The sequence below is a fragment of the Asterias rubens genome, chromosome 18, assembly GCF_902459465.1.
Source record: "Asterias rubens chromosome 18, eAstRub1.3, whole genome shotgun sequence".
Classification (NCBI taxonomy): domain Eukaryota; kingdom Metazoa; phylum Echinodermata; class Asteroidea; order Forcipulatida; family Asteriidae; genus Asterias; species Asterias rubens.
In genome coordinates this window covers 12,281,877-12,305,561 of record NC_047079.1, presented here as the reverse complement: position 1 = coordinate 12,305,561, position 23,685 = coordinate 12,281,877, and the positions used below count along the sequence as shown (strand labels likewise).

General features: G+C 38.5%; 1 protein-coding gene across 4 annotated transcripts in view; it reads right to left on the bottom strand.

The window, feature by feature from the left end:
* Positions 1-4,097: 4,097 nt before the first annotated feature.
* The window catches only part of LOC117302287 (rootletin-like), a 45,886-nt gene continuing 26,298 nt past the window's right edge, over positions 4,098-23,685 (bottom strand). Inside the window, exons 18-38 of one of the 4 annotated variants that reach the window (XM_033786161.1) lie at positions 23,181-23,350; positions 22,215-22,394; positions 21,232-21,366; positions 20,652-20,713; positions 20,021-20,382; positions 19,357-19,475; positions 18,334-18,739; positions 17,250-17,414; positions 16,599-16,619; positions 15,371-15,573; positions 14,453-14,666; positions 13,761-14,011; positions 12,700-12,840; positions 10,506-10,645; positions 10,113-10,242; positions 9,260-9,460; positions 8,938-9,107; positions 7,592-7,733; positions 6,396-6,504; positions 4,943-5,143; positions 4,098-4,591 (exon numbers count right to left, since the gene is read on the bottom strand). In XM_033786161.1, the coding sequence (XP_033642052.1) occupies positions 4,503-4,591; positions 4,943-5,143; positions 6,396-6,504; positions 7,592-7,733; positions 8,938-9,107; positions 9,260-9,460; positions 10,113-10,242; positions 10,506-10,645; positions 12,700-12,840; positions 13,761-14,011; positions 14,453-14,666; positions 15,371-15,573; positions 16,599-16,619; positions 17,250-17,414; positions 18,334-18,739; positions 19,357-19,475; positions 20,021-20,382; positions 20,652-20,713; positions 21,232-21,366; positions 22,215-22,394; positions 23,181-23,350 (3,611 nt within the window). In that variant the 3' untranslated portion in view covers positions 4,098-4,502. The remainder of the gene's footprint in view (positions 4,592-4,942; positions 5,144-6,395; positions 6,505-7,591; positions 7,734-8,937; positions 9,108-9,259; positions 9,461-10,112; positions 10,243-10,505; positions 10,646-12,699; positions 12,841-13,760; positions 14,012-14,452; positions 14,667-15,370; positions 15,574-16,598; positions 16,620-17,249; positions 17,415-18,333; positions 18,740-19,356; positions 19,476-20,020; positions 20,383-20,651; positions 20,714-21,231; positions 21,367-22,214; positions 22,395-23,180; positions 23,351-23,685) is intronic. The other 3 variants (XM_033786162.1, XM_033786163.1, XM_033786164.1) reach the window with 3 other exon arrangements.

Genomic DNA, 23,685 nt, shown 5'->3' with positions numbered 1-23,685 from the left:
ACGACATTCATTCTCATACAAAAAGAACCATATTAGCAGCGCCATGAAAGAGAAATCTCACAAAATCAGCCGCTAAGCAGCTCTACGAAATTGGGCCAAGATGGTTATTACATGTAAGTGGACAACGTCTCTTTGAAATTGTTTCCCTGCTTTTGAGAAAAAGGTCTGGGCCCAATTTCATAAAGCATGTAAGCACACAAATTTGCTTAGCATGAAAGGTCTTCTGACGATGACTAGAGCAAGCTAGTCGAAACGTTGAGACCAATTCAGAACTGACGATCCTATAAGCTAAAGTAGTAGTCCAGTCTATTTTTCTATACCATCCGCCCTGGTAATAGTAAAAAAAAAAACAGGGCAGTTCTTTTCAGAACTGAGAAGTATCCCGATTATCTACTCCTCTAAGAACAACTGGCAAGTAGATACACACATGGTGTTACCGCAAACCAAATAATATACATGAAAGGTCTTCCCTGGTAAAAGCAGGATTACCAACCAAATTTCCATTTGTTGCATATTGCTTGATACTGGTACTCAGCTGTTGTTTGCTAAATCCTGAAAATCACGTGGAAATTTGGTTGGTAATCCTGTTTTTAACCGAGGAAGAAACTTCAGGCTTTATGAAATTGAGCCCAGCAAACAATATCGGTCTTTGTCTTGCCAGTCTAAAAAATGGTGTTTGAAAACATGGTGTTAACTCTGGTTATTTTTACTGCTTGAACTTAACTTTCCCACATTAACAAGGGACAATGTTTGCCTTTCAAGACCATGAAGGAACAGATACCTAGATCAACGACACATCTTTAAGGTTCGCATTCGACTAAAAAATAAGTGAGACATTTATAAGCATTATTGTTCAAAGCATGTGTTCAATATATTTTGCGACACCAACAGTTTGAGCAGTGAACTTTACAGATCCAACCTTCTCTAGATGGCTAGGTAAAAATCAGAAACTCACTTGCAAATTAAAACAAGAGTCAGATTCCAAACTGCAAACACTGATTGGAGTCTATTCAAATACATAATAAAGTAATCTCAAATGAATCTAAATTAAGTAGTATTTAGAGAACAACGCAGTGGTAGTCACCATGGCCCAATTTCATAAAGCCCGTAAGAACAAAAACTTGCTAAGCACAGAAAAGTATTGCTTAACTGAAACAGGTAACCATCAACAATTACAGTAAGTTTACATTGCTGTGACTGGTGCCCCAATCAATTGTTGCTTAGCAAAGAATTTTTTTAAGCAGTATTACCTGCTTAACAGCTTTATGAAATTGGGCCCATTTATCTTCGGTATAAGAATAACAATAAGTTCAGACTTGATTATTTTATTCACTTGGTCTTGAAGATGAACATTTGACACAAAAAAAACTACACGCACATTCAACTGTGTAAGCTTTTCACAAGTTTGTTCTTAACAACTTGTTACCCAAATCATTTCTAGCTAAAAGTCAAACCTACAGACTACGCACAAAATCTACTGCAATAAAAAAGCACACCAAAATAAAATAAGATATTCTCTTTCATTTTCAAATCACTAAATAAATAATCACATCATTCGAGGAAACATTTCTTCACACACAAACACACACATTCATTCACCACAATGTATCTCTGGTCAAGTTAAAGGAACATTACAGAATTGGTAAGAAACAAAAACCGTGAAGATCACAGATGTACATACAACTTACATGGTCTAATGATGATGATAGTAGAAAACATCTCTTGACATATTATTTCTGTCTGAAATGTCAAACTTGATGAGATAAAAATAAAACTGTTTCCCCGTTTGGAGTTTATCGCTCACTAAACGTTTTATTCATTTTAGTTTTTGCAACGATGTCATGCAAAAATGTAATCGGTTTTTCCCTATTTTCTCGTGACCCAGATGGCCGATCGATCTCAAACTTCTAGGGGTTTGTCAGTTTATGTTTATGGTGGATTACATAAAGTGCTTACACTGCCAGCAACTGATTTGTTAGCAAAAACCAATTCTGTAATGTTGCTGTACGTACCCAAACAAAACAAAAACACTCCAAAGTATAATACTCAAAACATTAAAAGGAAGTCATAAGAGTTTGGAACCACACACACCAATGGAAAAGTGTTGGAATGTTGCATCGAATTTGGTCAATGAGTAATTTACACTTATTAAAAGACATAATACCGCCCTAAAAGCACACAGTAAAAAAATACATCCCAATTATATCTGGACTTTAAAAAAATATCCATTTTTAAAATTACACTCAATTTTAAAAACTCCAATCTGCGATCGAAACCGGGATTTTTTGTAAAAAGCCAATTCCTAAAGACTACTACGTAAATAAAGATTACTAGTTGCAGTGCAACTTAAGGACTTCATCAAATTCAACTAACATTTTAAAAACAAACTATTCTTTCATTCTGGAAAATTGAACCTCGATGCCAATTATATACAATTTTGACAATACCATAAATTAAAATCTCTCATTCTGCAGTCGCTCATAATACTTGATTTCTCTGCCTAGATTCAATTGCATGTACATTTGATCACATTTCATTTAAAACATTAGTCTACAGCTACTAAAACAAACAAAACAGCTAAAAATAGCCAAATTGGCACACAACATTCCAAAAATATTTGACAAATTAAAGATAAATTAGAAGCGAAGGTCAAAGGAGCCTACATTTACTTGGAATTTGATCAACACGGCTCCAATAAAGGTAATTTACTGTTGGTTTTTTAGGTAATTCACCTGAGCTGCAAAGGACAACACCTTTACTATTATCAAATCCTTTCTAAGCACTTTGCCAAGAGGGCGCTGTTTAACACATATCTGCTTGACTGGGGTCCATTTCACAATAGTCCTACCGTAAGACTAGTCCTAGACGATATTAAAAACTTAAGGCTAGTCCTAAGTTAGGACGAGTAATTCAGGGTGATATAGTCAATAATCTTAGATACGCCATAGTGGTGGGCAATGTCAGTGTGCGTTATTCAGTGAAGTAAAAATTTTTAAGCGATACAGCATTTACACGTTAAACTTCTGCCCACCAAAATGGTGAGCGTGGCACAGTAGTGTGACGTGCGTGCAAGGGGTCAATATTGGTTTATCTCAAATGAATCTGACATCACAACTGAATTGGTTTTAGCGTCATGTCATGACCAAATTAACACCATATCCAAAGATAATCAACTCAGAAATGAAGTGAGGAAACCATGGATAATGTTATCCAATTAAATCACACTGATCTCATTGATCAATCCATGATCCCATTGATCTCATATCACCATTAAAGGCAGCGGACACTATTGGTAATTGTCAAAGACTAGCCTCCACAGTTGGTGTATCTCAACATATGCATAAAATAACGAACCTGTGAAAATTTGAGCTCAATCATTCATCGAACTTGCGAGACATGAATGAAAGAAAAAAACACCCTTGTCACACAAAGGTGTGTGCGTTTAGATGGTTGATTTCGAGACCTCAAGTTCTAAATCTAAGGTCTCGAAATCAAATTCGTGGAACATTACTTCTTTTTTTGAAAACTATGGCACTTCAGAGGGTGTCGTTTCTCACAATGTTTTATACCATCAACCTCTCCATATTACTGTCACCAAGAAAGGTTTTATGCTATTAATTATTTTGAGTAATTACCAATAGTGTTCACTGCTCTTACATCATTCAACACTATAATACTGGTATCATTACACAATCACTACATTCAATTTAAGTGAAGTTCACTTTTAATTTTTTTTTTTGACGATTACAAAATAATTTCTGAAGTTCTTGAATGTGTGATCATATCAAACTAAATCATGGAGGGTGGAAACTTTGTTGAAAAGTTCACTGCACTCCAACATTTCACTGCACTCCTATGTTTCCAAGACAACATCCAGACCAAGGAACCCCTTGTCCAGAGACAACTGAAAATACTTTCAGGGACAAAACAAACAAAAGTTTCAGGATCTAAAACTAGGATCCAAATGTGAGGAGGTAAATAGAAAAAAAAAAATCTGTATGACATTTTCAACTTTTGATAACCCCTGCCGTCAATTTCACAAAACTCTTCCTAACTTAAGACTAATCTTAGGACTTAGGACGAGTCCAAACCCTGCACTGTAGCATGGCGATCTTAAAATTAACACGAGATAAGACAAGTCCTAATTCTTTGTGAAATCGCCCCCTGCAGTTAAATCCCTACAGAGAAACTCCTCTGCATTAAGTAGCAGATCAAGGAAAAAAATTTCCTTATCTCTGAGGAAAGGAACATCCACTCGTTTCACCACGCAGAAGAAAAAAAAAAAAAAAACTTAATTCAGATAAAAGTCTGAAATGTCATATCCCTGTACTCGAGTAACCATAGGAACTAATTCAGCTTTTTAAAAAGGGAACCATTTAAGTATTGGTCAATTTCATTACCATTTAACAGTAACAGTATCAATACGAGGGAAGTTTGGTTGATACTGTCATAAAGCAACTCATCAAATTAAAAACTCACTCCAGTGAGAAGTGAGTGACCTTTCATTTGCGAAGTGAGCGCCTTGCAACTGGGCTCACGCCAACGGAGGCGTTTCTGTCATGAACACGTGGAGAGGACTTCAACTTGGAACCTAAGAATCAAACATCACAATAAATATATAAGAAATAGTGTGGAGACTTCAAAATATCTTAATTGATTTATTAAGATTGATTAATTGATTTATTAACATTTCAAACCTTGAATTCTCAATTGTTAGCGTCTATTGTATTTTTTAATGTTTTTAACAAAAGGGCATTTATGGATGGGAAACAAAAGAGTAAGGACTCGTTCTTAAACGTCTGTTTAAAACCTTGCAGGGTCGTTGCCGTGCGATAAAGGCCCTCGCCTCCGGCTTGGGCCTTTATCACATGGCCGTCGACCCTGCCGGCTATAAACAGCTTTTGAAGAACTCGTCTCTACCTTATATTCCCTTATTACATACCTCTACCGGGGGCTGGAGTTGAAGTAGCCTGAGCACTCAGCCGTACTGGAGATGAACTCCTTGTACTACGATGTTTACCACTGATGGATCCAGGACCATAACTTGAACCATAACCCATTGATTCGTCCAGTTTACGTGTTTCATGTTCAAGAAGGACTGGGTCTAGAGCTGTGTCTCTCGAGACAGTGTGTAGAGAATCACCTGTAGAAAAACAAGTACATCAATTCATATTAACAGTCGTTTTTTATATAGCACTTTTCGCAATTTAACGGCGTCTCAAAGAGCTTTTAACATTATTACCCCTGGTCACTGGGTCATACAATTCATTCCTTAAACCATCTCAGCTCCCTGGGGAGTATACAGCCGGTGCAACTAATATGCACTGCGCACTATACTACTAAGCTTAATCAATCACGAGAACCATCTCTGCCCTCACAGGTACCCAATTACCCCTACGGGATTGACAATAGTCTTAACCCTACAATCTCTTATCCCCATTGAATACAGCCCCTGGGAGGCCCAGGGACTTTTTTAACCCCACGGTTACCTTGGCGCACTTTCATACTGTGCCCCTATTCCACAGGGTTCCGGTTGCACGCTTCCAAAAATACCCCAGGGTTTTACCCCTTACCCCTACTCCAAAACAGGGGCGGCTGTTCCCCAGGATATGCCCGCTTGCCCAAGGGGTAAAGCCTGAGGAACAGGATATGCCCGCTTGCCCATGGGGCAGACAAGGGGTAAAGCCTGAGGAACAGGATATGTCCGCTTGCCCATGGGGCAGACAAGGGGTAAAGCCTGAGGAACAGGATATGTCCGCTTGCCCAATTCAAGGGCACCACGGCAACGACCAGCAGCCGATTTCACAAAATGCAAAGATAAATCCTATCTCGCTCGAGGTAGTACGAGTAACTCATCCTAACTTAAGACTACATAATCTAAAGGTTTACATGTTACAGTGTAAGGCTGGGACTCGTCTTTAAAGCCATTGGACACTTTCGGTAAACAGTATTGTCCAAGGCCCACACTTCGTGTATCACAACTTCCATATCAAATAACAAACCTGTGAAAATTTAGGCTCAATCGGTCATCGGCGTCGGGAGAAAATAACGGGAAAACCAACCCTTGTTTCCGCACGTTTCTTCGTGTCATGACATGGGTTCAAAATAAATTCATAATTCTCGCTATCGAGAATTTATATTGTTGTAATGTTTTCTCAAAAAGTAAAGCAATTCACGGAATAATATATCATGAGAAGTCTGTCACCATTACCTTCTGTAAACCCAGAAAGTTATTTGTAAATCTGTGACTTTTTTTTTCTGTACCGAAATTGATAATGGCTTTAAGCCAAAAGATTAATCCAAAGTTAGGAAGAGTTGGATGAAATCGGGGACATGGAGGCAATCACCTTCATGCCCCCCGTGAAGTATCAAGCCTGTCTGGCGATTTGACTTACTCAGCATATTCCTAAGGTCTTGAATCTCATCCGACGTCTTACTGCTTCTTGTGATATATTGCTGACGTTTCTTCTGTTCAACATTCAGCTGGTCCTTCACAGTGCTCACCTGCAAATCAAGATCAAGATTTAGACTTCAATACTGTATGGACTCAACATATCCTACTGAAAATCAAGTATTCAGTGCTTAGTATATTACTGGTTTTGGGCTTAAAAAAAATACAAATACCGCCCCCCCCCCCCCCCCCCCCAATATAAAATATACAGATAAATAAATAAAAATTATAGACAAATTTAAAATAATAATTATAACAAAATGAGTGAGTACGTAAATATAGAAGATAATTATGATGACAAATATACATTCTTCAACATTTAAAACTTGACAAAGTTTTTATTTTTTATTTTGTATGCAAGTTGCCAGGCACAAAAGGCCTGAAGACCACTTCAAGGTGTGGGCTATAGTCAATTGTTTTCCAGGGGCCGTCACCACCCACTCCTGGGGCTGAAACAGGGCTACCCCCTCTACAGTCCATACGGAAGTAGGCTCGGGTATCATCCATAAGAAGCCTAGCTGATAGAGCAGAAAGCACTACCTCCCCAACTTTCTGAAGCGATCATTAAAGGCATTGGACACTATTGGTAATTACTCAAAATAATTATTAGCATAAAACCCGTCTTGGTAACGAGTAATGGGGAGAGGTTGATGGTATAAAACATTGTGAGAAACAGCTCCCTCTAAAGTGACGTAGTTTTTGAGAAAGAAGTAAATTTCCACGAATTTGATTTTGAGACCTCAAGTTTAGAATTTGAGGTCTCGAAATCAGACATCAGAAAGCACACAACTTCGTGACACAAGGTTTTTTTTTCTTCTTTCATTATTATCTCGCAAATTCGATGACCGATTGAGCTCAAATTTTCACAGGTTCGTTATTTTATGCATAATTATGTTGAGATACACCAACTGTGAAGACTAGTCTTTGACAATTACCAATAGTGTCCACTGTCTTTAATAAGTGTATTGCTCAAGGACACAAGTGTCACGACCTGAACTCAAAACCCACAGCACACTGATAAATACCAGTGCTCTTAACCGCTAGTCCATGACACGCCACGGCACTTATCAATGCATATCCATATGTACTAAATAAGCCTCAAAATTATTTGACCTTTAACCTATGACCTATGACACCTACCTGTTCCTCTAAGGCTTTGACCCTTTGTCTATGAGCTCTCTCTCTGGCTTCTAGCATCCTCTCGGATTGAAGCTGAGCCGTCCTCAATCTCTCAGTTTCCATGTCAGTCTCTTGACGGTGACGAGTCGTCAGCTCAATCAATCTACACATCAAGACAATAATTATTACAAAGTCTTAATAATAAGAAAAAGAATATTAATAATGATAGTAATAACAATTGTATTGTATATTTCGTTATTCCGTAACTGGAACAGACCCCATAACCCTGGGGAGGGTAACCATTTAAAATAATAAATAACATTAATAAGATTAATAACAATAACAGTATTAATTTATTGATTCATAATGCACCCATTCCATAAAATGTACATAAGCGCATAGCAAAATATTTAGACAATAATTAAAAAGATAACAACTGGTAAAAGCAAGGAAGTACCACAATCCCCCCCCCCAAATAAAAACAAGAAAAATGAATACACGAGACCTTACAGGACTTCCAAACAGTAAAAATGCATTAATAAAAAGACAGTAGAAACAACAGTAAAAATGCATTGACATAAAGACAGTAGAAACAACAGTAAAAATGCATTGACATAAAAAAAACAGTAGATACAACTGTAAAAATGCATTGACATAAAGACAGTAGATACAACAGTAAAAATGCATTGACATAAAGACAGTAGATACAACAGTAAAAATGCATTGACATAAAGACAGTAGATACAACATTAAAAATACATTGCAATAAAGACAGAAGATACAACAGTAAAAATGTATTGATATGAAGACAGTAGATACAACAGTAAAAATGCAATGACATAAAGACAGTAGATACAACTTACATACATTGCAATAAAGACAGAAGATACAACAGTAAAAATGCATTGACATAAAGGCAGTAGATACAACAGTAAAATGGCATTGACATAAAGGCAGTAGATACGACACTAAAAATGCATTGACATAAAAACAGTAGAAACAACCGTGAAAATGCATTGACATAAAGACGAGGGCGATCAGAATCCGACCATGCAGTTTTGATCCTCCTCGGGAGTAGGATTAAAGCGGGATCTGATCGCCCTTGTGGATTAATGGGCGATCAAAAGTCTAGTGGGAACGCAAAGGGCGATCACACCCCGTAATTGGCTAGCAAAACAGTGTTCTTTTGAACCCACTTCCGTTCCCCAAAAAGGGGGATAATTGCGCGATCATACTCAAGTGGGAACGCGACCGCTATTTCACGCCTGCAACTAATCTTGTTGGGGATCCCGATCTCGCAATTATTGTAGATCCAGCGGGAACGCGGTCATAGGGTCTATTAAAGCAGTCGATGGGTAATAACTCACCTCTGAGCGTGCTGCTGTTCAGTTTCTGCCAATGAACCTTGTAGGGCCTGTACCTGACGCTGTAACTCAGTATTCTCTTGCTCAAAGGTACTCAATGAGTTATCTAAAGCACCTTTCTCGGATGATACTCGCATTGCCACCTCGTCGATACGAATCTTCTCACGCTCAACCTTATCGGGGGAAAAAACAAAATTAAAAGATAAAAAATTAATAAACCTTAATTCTTAGCTCACTTGTACATGAATGTGTAAAGGTTTTTTACTGCCTTTTTTTTTTGCTACAATGCCACAATGTTAATCCCAATCCAACTCACTACTCTCACCTTATCCAGTGTTTTCTTCAGAGCAGTCTTATCTTTCTCAAGACGTCCCGTACTCCGTTCTAATTCTCTCTTCTCGGTCTCCAGGTTACTATAAGCTCTCTGTAGCATAGCGATGTGTTCTTGTGAGGTTTGTTTCTGGGCTTGAAGACGTTGGATTTGGACGAGGGCGTTGTCTTCAGAGTCTTGACGTTGTTTAAGAAGCTGTGGATAACAATGTGGTTATTAGCAACAAATACTTCATTCACAAATTATAGAATCATAGTTGTTACCCCACCAACAGACCAATCCATTAAGCTCCGCCCCATTGTGTATTGACCAATCACAACGCAACGAAGGTCCGACAAATAAGGTCCGACATGCGTGTGCGTATCTTGGCGCGCGCGGCAGAGTTTGTGCAGAAAGGCATTGGAGAGCCCCACACGTTCTTGCTCACACGTGCTTTGTGGGCGGAGCCTACTGGATCGGTCTATTGTTTCACAAACATAATAATAATAATAAGTAGTTCGTATATAGCGCATTTCACAATAATATTTCAATGCGCTTTACAGTGCCCTGGTCATTGGATCAATAACAGTCCTTTAATCTTTCTCAGCCCGCTGGGGAGTATACAGCCCCAAGCTGCCACGGTGTAGTGGCTTTTTCATACACAATATCAACCTCTACCCTCGCTGGTACCCATTAATACCCCTGGGTGAAGAGAAGCAATCATAGTAGAGCAGCTGGCTTTAGGACACCACCTGGAATTGAAGCCACACTCCAATGACTTAACCATCAGAACTTAAATTCGATGCTCTTAACCACTCGGTCATGACACCCCAACACAACCTAAGACAATGAGGTAAGAACCTCTTACCTCCTGTGAGTTTCTTATCTGTGCTTCTAGCTCCATACGTCTCAACTCTGTATCGGACATCTCATTCTGAAGTTGTTGAACTCGTTCCATTAACTGATGATTCTGCTTCTTAGATTCAGACGATGCATGTCTAGAGACACAACAAGAAATCAGTTTCTACAATTAATATTTGCAATTCTAGAAATGACACTGATCAGAGCATACTGATCGAAATGTCGAGGTGAAACCAATGGTTCTTTTAAGAACCACCCCATTTCATTAGAGACAGTCATTACATGGTGTTACTGCAAACCTTTCCATATCGAATTTCCACCATGCAAAGTTTCAAATCCTACTGCCTGGATTATTGTTTCCCAAAGTGGCCATAAGGATTAAGAAGCTTTCTACACTTACCTAGCTGTATCCAAGCGTTCTTGAAGAACTCTACGATCATGCTCACTCTGAGATAGAGTCTGTTGAAGATGTTGGATGTGTTCTTGAAGCTGAGATGATTCTACGTTGCTGTCATTCAAAGACATAGACAAAGACTGGAGCTATTGGCACAGAAAAAAAACCATCAAATAAATCAAATGCAAAGACTGAGTTTTGTTCCTAAGTGCGGAATGCATGAACAGTGTCTGGAGCTATGGACAGAGAAAAAAATAATCAAATAAATCCAATGCAAAGACTGAGTAGAGGTCAAGCAGTAAACTAAGGTGCTGTTCACAAATATTCTACGCTTGTGAACAAATAAAATAATTTTGACAGCCCCAAAAGCAAAGGTAAGGAGGCGAGTTCTCTTGATATACTTGCACAAGTCCATTACTATAACGTTAGTGGTAAGATTGTTGATTGTATTAGGACTAGCACAAGTCTATTACCACAGGCATGAGAATGGGTGATGATAAAAAAACAGGAAAAAAATTCAGTTGATCGGAAATGTCAATATTCCATCGTTTTTGTGTGCCAAGCGCGCAGCGCGAAGTCCCCTACGGCCGGGGTCCAGGGCCCGCTGAAGGGCCCTGGGAGCTCTGGGTATTTTAGAAGCTCTGTGGTGGTCTCTGATGCATTTCTGACACCTATTTTTCCAGGTAGAAGTGAGCTACTTTTGTGATTTTTTCCATTTTTTTTTTTTAAATAGGTTTAAGGGAAAATAAGGAATGTAAAGCTCAAACAATTCAAACAATTTTGGGTTCGCCTGCGATTTTGTAACAATTCCGGAAAAAGAAAGGGGAAAAAAATAAATAATAGTAATAATATTTTAATTTTTCTGACGATCTTATCCCTTATTTCTGCCCTTGAAAATGCTTTTTTTCTCACCAACAACCATTTTTATAGGTTCTTGATTTGAAATTCGGTTGTGTAAAAAAAATTCTTTTGCAATTAAATGTTTGTGATTTTAACGATCCGTCGGCGACGCACATTTTAAAATATATATAGGCCTATATATCTGGCGAGAGCGGTGTGTTTTTGAGAAAGAGGCTGTTATTCAGCATAGGGTATAACTGGAACGAGGTTGAGATTAGACCCCAACATAGAAATAGAACCAATGAAGAAAGCACGTCGTCCGGACGTACAGTGTGTTCGCTGGTTCCCAATATATCTTTCGCTGGTTGGGAGGCAATAACAGGTACCAGTTTTCCATGGCCTGCCGGCGATCTCAGATTCGTGCCGCACCGCTCATTGGTTCGTGTACAAACCTGCACGTACACAGTACACAGTACATGGTGCAAACACGTGCATTGTTTTTTCAGTAGACTTTCAAAAGTCTCCACACGTGTTAACTTTGCTGCAGCAGCAAGCGCATTACACGCAAACATTATTGAACCGTACCACTATAAACGAAGCAAGGAATGAGGCAAGTTTATACATCTGTCGCTGCTGCTACTACATGCATGCGCGATGCCAGGAAGACCACAAGCCGTATGGTGGGCCAGTTGCTGGACGGCAATTTATTGTGCCGTTTTTAGGTGCCGTTTTTTTCATGAACGCCGTACGTGTGGATCCGCGATAATAACAATTACAAAGGTAAACTGACATTGTCTGACTAGAGAAGAGGGATTAGATAAATCCAAATGTATACCCCCAAAAACCTACCCCCCGAATTTTATAGCAAATTCACATCGAACTCGGAGACCACAATTTTGAAAGGAAAAAAAAACGGAATTCCGGTTTAAACCGGAAGATTCTCATGCCTGATTACCATCAAACTGATGGTAAGATTGTTGATTGTATTAGGAATAGCACAAGTCTATTACCATCAAACTGATGGTAAGATTGTTGATTGTATTAGGACTAGCACAAGTCTATTACTATCAAACTGATGGTAAGATTGTTAAGTGTATTAGGACTAGCACAAGTTTATTACCATCAAACTGATGGTAAGATTGTTGATGGTATTAGGACTAGCACAAATCTATTACTATCAAACTGTCGGTACTTTACTTTTTGGGTGGTCAAACTTTGGTTTGCCTGCATTTTTTGTTTACTAGCCCACTTTTAACATTAATGCAAATTTCAAAACGAAAAAAAAATATAAAAAAATATAAACTTCTTTTGGCATTAAAATGTTCGTGGTTTAAAAAAATTGACCCAATGATTGAGTTACCTTGCCCTTGAGGTCCGTTTCATCCGTTTCACTCTTAGCTAAAGCGTTAGACATCCGATCCACTGTCAGCTGAAGAGAGCTGTTCCTACTCTCCAGGTCCTGTATCTGCTTCGTTAGAGAATCAATCCTCTCCTGACATACCTAGGAACAGAGAATATTCACCATCGTTACTCAACCCTCTTACTGTTAGACCATTTAATATCGATGGCCAACTATGCCAGCCAGCATTATGATATCATCATAGGTGAATGCCTAGTAAACACTACACATGTAAAGTTAGTTCTATGCAGATAAGTCAACGCACACATGAACCTGTACAGTCATGACACAATTGAAAGGTTTCAAATGATTGATCAAGTCGCTGTGAAGTGTGACCTGGGGTCGATTTCACAAAGAGTTGGGACTAGTCCTAGGGGATATACAAATTGCATGGATGGTCCTAAGTTAGAACGAGTAACTGGTCCTAACTCGAGATAAGACTAGTCCCAACTCTTTGTGAAACCCACCCCAGGAGTAATAAGCTTAAAACAATGTTTTTGATATTGTCAAAGAGTATTTGATGAATTGAATGCGAGACTTTCTGGGACGATAGAGGGCAGCAGACTTACCGGGTAAATCCATTGTTCTCAGAATTATGCGCATGTTCAGAACTACGTAAACAATGGAAATTTACCCGGTATGTCTGCTGCCACCTAGTGTTGGAAAGTCTCCTATTGAATTGAAACCTGGTATATGAATGTTGAGACTTAAGGCCGTGTGCTGTGTAACGCACGTAAAAGAACCCAGTGCGCTTATCAAAGAAAAAAAAGGGGGTTGGCCACGGTGTTCCTGGTTTTATTGGCAGCATATTGCGCCACAGCACTTTGTAAACCACTGCATGGTGCTATGTATTAAAGGAGTACCTGTATGTCTCATAATTCAAACGTAGTCCAACAAACCTTACAGGAAATACCGAGTGTTAAAGCGCCAGGAGCGTCACTGAGTGATGGATATGCGCGCTATATAAGAAGCCACTATTATTATTATTATTATTATTATTATTATTATTATAACCCACGTACCTGGTTCTCTGTGATGCGATCATTCATTGAAAGTTGCAGTCTCTGTAGATCGCCCTCTAGTGCCCGACGTTTCAACTCCAGCTGCGTGGCGCGATTCTCGGATCCTTCAAGAGCTTCACGTAGTTGGCGTTTATCCGCTTCAAGACGCTGTTCGTTCTGCTTCATCTTGGCTATCTTATCCTGACAGGAGCGTTTCTCATTCTCAGACGATTGGAGGGAGCGCTCCAGAGTGTGGAACTTCTCTTGCATTCCTTAAATGTTAACATTTAATACAATGTAAATGTTTGAGTTTTGTTTTTTACATTTTTTCCCAAAAAATAAACACCAGTTATGTAAATGTTATTAATTCATCTTATTTATTTATTTCCCTTATTAACCCAGGGTGAGCCAAACCAGAATAAAAACTGGTTTCCATTTTGGCCCTGCATATACAGTTAAGATCGATAAACAAATCATCATCTTAAGAGACACCGGACACTATTGGTAATTGTCAAAGAGTCCAGTCTTCTCATCGCAGTTGCAAGATAATAATGAAAGAAAAAACACCCTTGTCACGAGAAGTTGTGTGCTTTCCGATGCTTGATTTCGAGACCTGGTCTTTGACAATTACCAAAAGTGTCCAGGGTCTTTAACCCCAAGAGTGGCTATGTTTATACTGAAAGAACTTTACAAGATTCTCTAATCCTTCTTACCTTTACGCTCTCGTTCATGTCTTCGAATAGTCTCTTCTTGAAGCATAAGAGCAGTCTGAGCACTACTCAACCTCCCGTCAGCTCCTCTCTTTCCTTCTTCCATCTCTCCCAGTGATTTCTGTAGCTGTTGAAGACGTTGCTCGATGCGACTTCTATCTTCATCCATCTCGGACATCTCTTGACGAAGACTCTTAATCTTCATAATGGAGTCATCCTTTAAGTCAAGATACAAAGAGAGAAACTTATAGAATGGTTCGAAATTAACACTGGACTGCAAGCCAGAGGCTAGCGATTTTAGCATCGATCTAGTAAACTTTCTACTAAACAAGTCCGGCTGTCCCAGTTTTTCAACTGAATAAAGGCCAAGTCACACTGCAACGATAACGAAAACGATAACGACGGTAAGAGAATGCATTCTTATGGGGCTGAATTGCTCCAGGCAGAATACGCCCACGCTCGTTCAACCAATCGAGGGCGTGCGTTTTTATCGTTCTCGTTTTCATTCTTGTTATCTTCATGGTTTTCCCTCTCAAATTTGAGCCCTGTATAGAGTGCTTTATTTCACCCAAGTTTCACGGCGACTTTTATATTGCTTGCCTTTGGTTGCAATAAAGCAATCAGCACAGAAGTGAGCAGTAGCCAACCACAATCACTGGCTACTGGCTTAGGCCGTGTCCGAAAACTGCGACTTGTGCTACAGCTGCGGCTAGATCACTCAAGTCTGCCAATTCTTTTAGACTGGCAGACGCCCTGGTCTAGCTGTAGCAGTAGCCGAAGTCGCAGTTTCGAACACGGCCCAAGCCAGAAGCTGGTTGACTACTGCTCACTTCGGTGGCTACTGCTCACTTCGCCGTTTCGGACACGACCTTAATTTCAAATTCCTGATTCTAGCGAGGACTTGTTGCAACTCTTCCTTACCCTCTGTCTCTCCGTCTGCTTCAGCTGTTGTGAGAAGTCTCTTAGAGAGATTCGAACCGTCTCTGGATCAATGTCCGCTACTAGTTGCTCTAAACGTGTTGGTGACATACTACGCTCAGGACTACGTGACCGATCGGGAGATCCAGTGCGTGGGATAGGGCTCCCTCGCCCATCCGTGGTGGTCGTAAAGGTGTTATCGAACCCTAAACAAAAACACAAAGTAGAAATTATAAAATAAAAGTATCCAGAAGCTTTCTCCAGAAGACAATCAGAGCATACTGATCGAAACGACGAGTTGAAACCAGTGGTTCTTTTCAGAACCACCCCAACTCATTAGAGATAGTCATTACATGGTGTTATCGCAAACCTTTCTATATAAAATAAAAGTTAAAAGCTGTCCAAAATCTAAAAAAATATAAACCGTGTTTGCAAAAGCAAAGTAGAAACTATCAAAATCAAGGTCAAAATCCGTCTAAAATCTAAAATAGTTTATAAATCATGTTTGCAAAAGCACAAAGTAGAAATTATCAAAATCAAAGTAAAAATGTGTCCCAAATCTAAAATAATTACAAACCGTGTTTGCAAAAATTCTTGAAACATTCATAGCTGTCAGCATTATTATCAAATTTCAGGACCGAACCTGTGACGTTTTTGTAGGTTACACTAATCGCTTTGAATGCTGAATCACCAAGATTGCCATTTTGCATTGTCTCAAAGTGGCATTGTTATTTAAAGCACCAACACCGTGCAAAACATGCGTGGTACGCCTTTTATGTTTTCGCAAAGTGAAGAATCCTGTGACAAGTTTAAGTTGAATGTTTTCACAAACTCTAACACAGCACTCTGTAGGCATGAAGTGATGAATATAAGTTTAGCAAATAATTCAGAACACAGGCAGCACGAATGAAATTCATTCTGTATGACTGTAGAAGTCAGTTTCTTTTGATAAATCGGCAGTTTGAAAATAGTTTTAAAAAAATATTTTTCTCAAAACATGGACTTTGTGCTGTTAAGAGGATTCAAGAAGATGACAATTATAAGCGGCAGTACAAGAAATACATGAAAACACATTAAGCCATCTAATAAACTATCACAACATTCTCTAATGTGTCAAATTCTCTCTCTAAATGTACTTCGACAAAATAATATCAACCACTAATCCCACAAAACATATCATTGACAAAATGGTTTAAAAATCATGAATATTTAATTTTGTTTTTCAACCTACCTGTACTTAGATTGAAGGTAACTTCAAAGATGCATTAAAATAAATCAAGAAAAAAAAGCAATAAACAAAATTAATATTTCTACTAATGAGGCGGACAAATTTCAACCAATAACCCACTTGTGAGTTAGAATTGAACGCATTGTGTCGATCAACACGTAAATGCTCAATTTGAATTCACCATTCCACTTCAACACACATTTCAAAGTGAATTGTGTATTATGGGTGGTTGTTTTCTCTTATGTTACAAAGAAAAAGCTAGCCCCTAACCATAGGGTTTATCTCGATTCAGAACCCCAATGCATTATTGGTAGGCAGATGGGGCATTTGCTACCACAGTGTATGCTGACATGCACAACGTGCATACAAATGGCCTGTATCTTTGTGTGGGTTCAACAGCGCCCTCTCTTGGAATTTTGCTAATCGCAAAAAACCTTGTGACATAGCAACACCTGATGTAGTCTTGTGCATTCACTAGTGACTGAAGAAGGCAGTGGTACCAGACTTCATTTTTCCACCTCCCAATATCTTATTCATTTTTCTTTCAATTCAAAGCATTCATTAAAAGAACGTCAGTTTTAAAATTTCTTAGGAACAAAATTAAAAAAAAAAGAAAAAATTAAAGAAAAATTGTTGCAACTTAAAGATCGTTACCTTTACCTGGAGAGCGCCCTCTTCGGCTTCGCATTGGACTGGGACTACGAGCCCTCAGTGTGGATCCTGGACTTCCTGATGGTGGAGCACCGGTTCCTATACCTAGAGTACGACGTAATGCAGAGTGCAGACTACCAAGCTTGAACTCAACATCACGTTTGGCTCCTACACAACAAATACCACAAAGATATAACAATCAAGTAATTACACTACTAAAAACTAGAGAAATAACATCAAGTAATTAAATTCAATATCACTTTATTACCAATCATGCTTTAAAATGCTTATCATTATTTATGTTAATTTGTATTATTGGTTTCTTGTATTGTTATAAAGTGCTTTGAGACTTATTGTGTGAAGCGCTATAATGCTGTGTATTATTATTATTATTATTATTATTATTATTAAACAATCTTAGAAGAATACTAAGGAGCTGTGGTTTCAAATGGCCCAAAGTCCGAAATTACTTTCCGAAAACTGGGCAAATTCAATCGGCCCAGCAGCCAATTCCATGAAACGCCACGATTACAGTATGATAATAATAATAACAGGCTTGTAATGCGCACATATCCACCCTGTTCAAGGCGCACTAAAACAAAAACAAAAAGAAAGAAAAAACAGACACAACAAAATTAGTCATAGAAAAACTGAGAAGTTTTGAGAAGAGATTTGAAATTTGTGGTACAGACACAAGATCTAAGGTCGAGTGGTAGAGAGTTCCAGATGCATGGCACAGCTGAAGAAAAAGACCTGGGGTGGATTTCACAAAGGTAGTCCTAACTTAGCACTAGTCCTAAGCAATGCTAAGAGATAGGACCAGTCCTAAGTTCGGATGAGTTACTGGTCCTAAGTTAGGACTACCTTTGTGAAATCCACCCCTGTTACCCCAGGTGTGTCGCAACTTGGGTTTCATTAATCGTATCTCTAGTCAGGACGAGTAACTCGTTCAAGTCATCCAAACGTCTATGATTACTGAACTTAACATATCCTAAGATTAATCCGAAGTTAGGAAGAGTTTGGTAAAATCAACAGCTGGGTAATGCCAGGGCTAAAAGTTTTTATGCTGATGTTTGGAGCTTCTTACCTTCAACTTGAGCCAGCTGAGCTTCCAGGCCATTAATCCGGCCCTCCGCAGCACTCAGCTTCAACTTCAACTCTCCCATTTCACCGTTAGCATACTCCAAAGACGTCTCAGTCACGCGGAGCTTCTCGGATAACTTCCTCTCGGTATTCCTCGCATCTTCAAGAGCCATCTGGTAATCCTTCTCTCTGAGACGTAGTTCATCTTCTAGTTCGGCGTAACGTCTCTGTAGGTTAGCAGCGTCTTTACGGATTGATTCTCTGGTGGACTCGGTCTCGACAATCTTCTGTTTGAGTGTGAAGATATCTTTGCGGTTGTCTTCGTCTCTAGCGTCAGCGGCTGAGAGACGAGCCATCAAGTCTTCAATCTCCTTCACTCTCTTAGCTCTCTCTGTCTCGAGGGTCTTTATCTACGGAAGGATAAGATATAATAATAGTATAACATACTATAAAGTCAGGCCTCAAGCGTGGCTCTCGAAGGGGTACAGTAATTTTGCTCTGGTTAGGGACACCTTTATTAGGAAAAATGGCAATTTGTATTGGAACTTTGCACAGGGCACCACAGCAATAGGGGATTTTGGGGACGCTGGGTGGCAGCAGACTTACCAGGTAAAATCCATTGTTCTAGAAACGTATCCGTGCCCAGAACTACGTAAACAATGGACATTCACCTGGTAAGTCTGCTGCCACCTAGCGTTCCAAAGTCTCCTATTGATGTGGATCCCGTGGGTTAATTGGCTGGGACTACTACTTTAGCTTATAGGATCGTTATTAACTTTACAACAACGGAGTGAGTTCTAATTGGTCTCAACGTTTTAACTAGCATTACTGCGTTACAACTTGACTACTGCCAAATTAAATGGTACTTTGGCCGATATCCAGATGAAGTCCGAAAATACGTTCAGTTCAGAATTTAATTTCTAACATGAACAATACAAATTTGAATTATTTTTTTCATGAAATAGAGGGATGGGGAGTATGAAAATGGATAATTTTTTAGAGATCGAGACATTTTGACGCTACCAACCTGACGTCTGAGCTCTTGTAGCTCCCGGCGAGCTTCAAGACGAGACTTCTCAACTTCACGGAGACTTGACCTCAGGTCACCAGCTTCCTTCTGGATCGTTGCCTTTGCTTCGTCCAAAACTAATCAACAAAAAACAGAGAAGATTTCAAGTAAGAAATCAAGGGGTGAGAATAAACGATAGAACAAATCGTGCAAGTGGAAAGCCATCTTCTAAAGGCCTAGAAACAGATTAGTCAAACTTCCAGGGGGTAGAAATGATAGATTCACACTCCCCCTACATTACTAATAATGGAAAACAAATGAGGCTTGGAGAAAAGGCTTGGGGAACAGTTCCAAGAAAGTTTGAAGGCAAAAGTCGATTAATAAAAAATTAATCCTGAAATTGGTGACAAACCTAACAAATCACAAGCCTCTTCTGGTAAGGTCTATAGGTAACCCAAAATACTAATCTTTCTATGAGTGGTGGTTCTACGAGTGGTGGTTCTACAAAAATAAACATTGACAAAAATATTTGATTTCCTCATTTCTCCAAAATTGTAGTGTTTCAGCATGGAATATTTTAGTGGAAATTTTAAAACCATGTAAAATAAATGTTAGTGAACATTTATACTGTGAGTCTTACCAATCTGAACTATTGACAATCATTTACTATCCTATTCCTCACCTGCTATCCTCTGGTTTCTATCTTCAACATTTCGGTTCAGAGTCGTCTTCTCCGCTTCAGTCTTCTTGACTTTATCTCTTAGTTCCTCATTAATCTTCATCACTGAGTCCTTCTCTCTATTGTCATCATTCCACTGCCGTTTGATGTCAAGATTCTCTTTCCTCATCACCTCCCTCGTCTCGTCTCCTTCTCGGATCTTACGATGAGCTTCGATCAACTCTCGTCTCACGCCATCTCGGCTTTCTTCAACCATCTTCAGTTGTGTCTTGAGTTCGTTGACCTCTCTCAGGGCTGCTTCTTTGGCTTTCTGGAGATCTTTGATGTTGGAGGTCAATTCTCGGATCTGCTTCTCATGAGCCTCACTATGGACATCAAGAAATTAAAATAAAACACATTTAGAAAATGGACTCCACTCTTTTCATCCTTTCTATTAAAATTGATGACAGGTTTGACGCGTTACAAAATTGTTTACACACAAAAAAGGAAAACATAAATAACTGTTACAGATTGCTTATTAACCAAAATGTACTATGGTTAACTGCACATTTTGTTAAAGGCTTCGCATGTTGACTCAAGCAGGGTTGAACAACGTGACACTAATAGCAAAATGTAATCTTGTTAAGAAACTTACGTAGCGTCTTCAAAGAATCCTCTCAAATCTTTCACTTCAGTTATCGAGGCATTCAAAGCATCCTGTGAAAAAAAGGAGAAATAAATAAAAACCATTAAAACCTAAAAATGCTTTCCAAAAACAATTGGTTAAAAAAATCGTAATTCAAAACAAACTCTCTGGCAAAACTTTTCTCAAAGAAAAACAGAACTTGACAACTATAATTGAGTGTGTTCACCATTGAGCAGGGATTAAAAAGAGAACAGGTGATGGCGGCAACTCCAGGAGTGCGCCCCCATTCCAATTGACGTAAGTCTTTGCTGAATGATGATGATGATTTTATTATTATTATTATTAATATAATTATTATTTATTTGGCAATTCACATAAAAATTCAAAAATACAAATACTTTATACGTAAAGGATAAAACTCTTAAAAACATTAAATATATAAATACAGTAAAAAGGGGGATACATCAAAATATAAAAAAGGAGGACAGGCAGTAAAAGAGAAGACAAAGTACTACACGACTGAGGACAACAGCGAGACAACAACAATCCAGGTTTGCCAGAGAGAGTAGCATTACTGTGGGTTTCTTACCTTATCTTGTTCAGTTTTGGTGTAAGCTTCTCGCTTGAGTCGATCCATCTCCATGGAAGCGTTGGCCAACTCTCGCTGAGAATTATTCAATTTCTCCATCAGTTGATTCTTCTCTTGTTGAGCAAACGACAACGCCTACAAAGTCAAACATTCAATTCAAATTATTTTCACTTTATTTCTTTTACAACGACACTATTTTGGATCAATACGTATGATGATATGTTATTAAAGGGAAGGAATACCTTTGATAATTGTCAAAGACCAGTCTTCTCACTTGGTGTATCCCAACATAAGCATAAATAACAATCCTGTGAAAATTTGAGCTCAATTGGTCATCGATGTTGTAATTTGTGTTCTTTCAAACAGGAATAAAAGACTTCTAGCTAGAAGTCTTTTATTATTTTAGTGAGAAATTACCTCTTTCTCAAAATCAACGCTACTTCAGAGGGAGCCGTTTCTCACAATGTTTTATACCATCAACAGCTCACCAATGCTTGTTACCAAGTCAAATTTTAAGTTAACATTTTGAGTAATTACTAAACATGTACCTTCCCGTTAACCCTATCAGATAATTATAATACACCGAATAGTAATTTTCAGTTCATTATTTCAGCAAAAAATTAATATTAATGAGATGCTACTCATCAATTTCTGCCTAGTCATTGAATCAATGAACATTTTTGACACACTTGTCATATTCAGCCAATAGGTTATTGGTTACAACTACGAATACTAATTAGCTGTTGCTCATTTTTTCCATCCAATAGAAAACTGTTATTTAAAACGAATATCAATCAGCATTTTCTACAGCAAACTGAATCTACTACTGTCAATCAACAAATATTCATGACATGTTATTTTGCTTATAACTTCAGCCAATAGAAAGTTTGCATTCACAACCAATGAATATTCATTACATGTTCTCCTGCTTATACATTCAGCCACTAGAAAGTTAGTATTCACAACCAATGAATATTCATTACCTGTTGTTTATCATTTTCAGCCAATAGGAGGCTCTCATCTCTATCTCTTTGCATCAAGCCAAGCTCCTCCTCCATTGCTTCTTTATCTTGTTCATATTTTGCGATCAATTCTTCTCGTTCTTGGTTTGCCTTGTGGCTGAGTTCGTCTCGCTCTCCTTCCAACTGAAGTCTTGATGTTTCCTGAAGACAAATCAAACAAATGTATTACTGATATCCAGTGCACTATTGGTAATTGTCAAAGACTAGCCCTCATAGTTGGTGTATCTCAACATATACATAAAACAACAAACCTGTGGAAATTTGAGCTCAATCGGTCATCGAACTTGCGAGATATGAATGAAAGAAAAAAACACCCTTGTCCCACAAAGGTGTGTGCGTTTAGATGGTTGATTTCGAGACCTCAAGTTCTAAATCTGAGGTCTCGAAATCAAATTTGTGGAACATTACTTCTTACCCGCAAACTATGGCACTGACTGAGTACCTTTTCTCTGAACAGCCTCTCTGTTTTATTCTTCAGGCATCTGTTCTCTCTGCTTAACATTATCATGTATTATAAATACAACCCGTATTCATTATATATATTCCCGGTCAAGTTGTAGTAAGAAACTTTTATTTCTCTGTTGTTGTATCCCTTCGGGGTGATCCCATTGATTTGCCTGTATCTTGTTTTTAATTGTCATAACCATATCCATTTTATCTTTTCCCACTTCCTACCTGTTCTTTTCCGAACATTTATTTTCCCGCTTCTTTCTGGATCCTTTCCTTAATCCCATTTCCCCTATCTTTTTCTATAAATGGATACGTTTGTTTGTATTTGTTTTATGCCTCTGAAGAAGGTCCGGATTGGATCGAAAGCTAAGGCCATCTACCCTATTCATTACATAAATACAACCCATAGATACAAACTGACCGAGTCTGGAGTTATGCATTATAAATACAATCCAGAGATACAAACTGACTAAGTACCTTTTCTCTGATCAGCCTCTCCGTCTCTTCCTCATGCATCTGTTCCCTCTGCTTCACAGCCAGCTGAGAATCTCTCTCCACTTGAGATAATTTCTGCTTCAATAAATCAAGATCTTTCTCCCTCTTTGTGACTTCAATCTCCATCTCCTTACGGACTCGAGCGAGATCAACTGAAATATAAATTAGGTAAAAAATGTTACCGACTTGTAACATCTTACGTTACTGACTTGTAACGTCTTATGAACTCAAACAAGATCCACTGAAAAATAAATTTGTTAAAAAATGTTACTGACTTGAAATATCTTACGGACCCGAGCAAAATCGACTGAAAAATAAATTTGGTAAAAAATTTAACCGTTATGTAACATCGTGTGGACTCGAACTAGATCGTCTGGTAAAAATTTGGTAAAAAATGTCACCAACATGTACCATGGTCAGCAGGCCTGGGTTGGATTTCACAAAGAGTTAGGACTAGTCTTATCTCGAGTTAGAACGAGTTACTCGT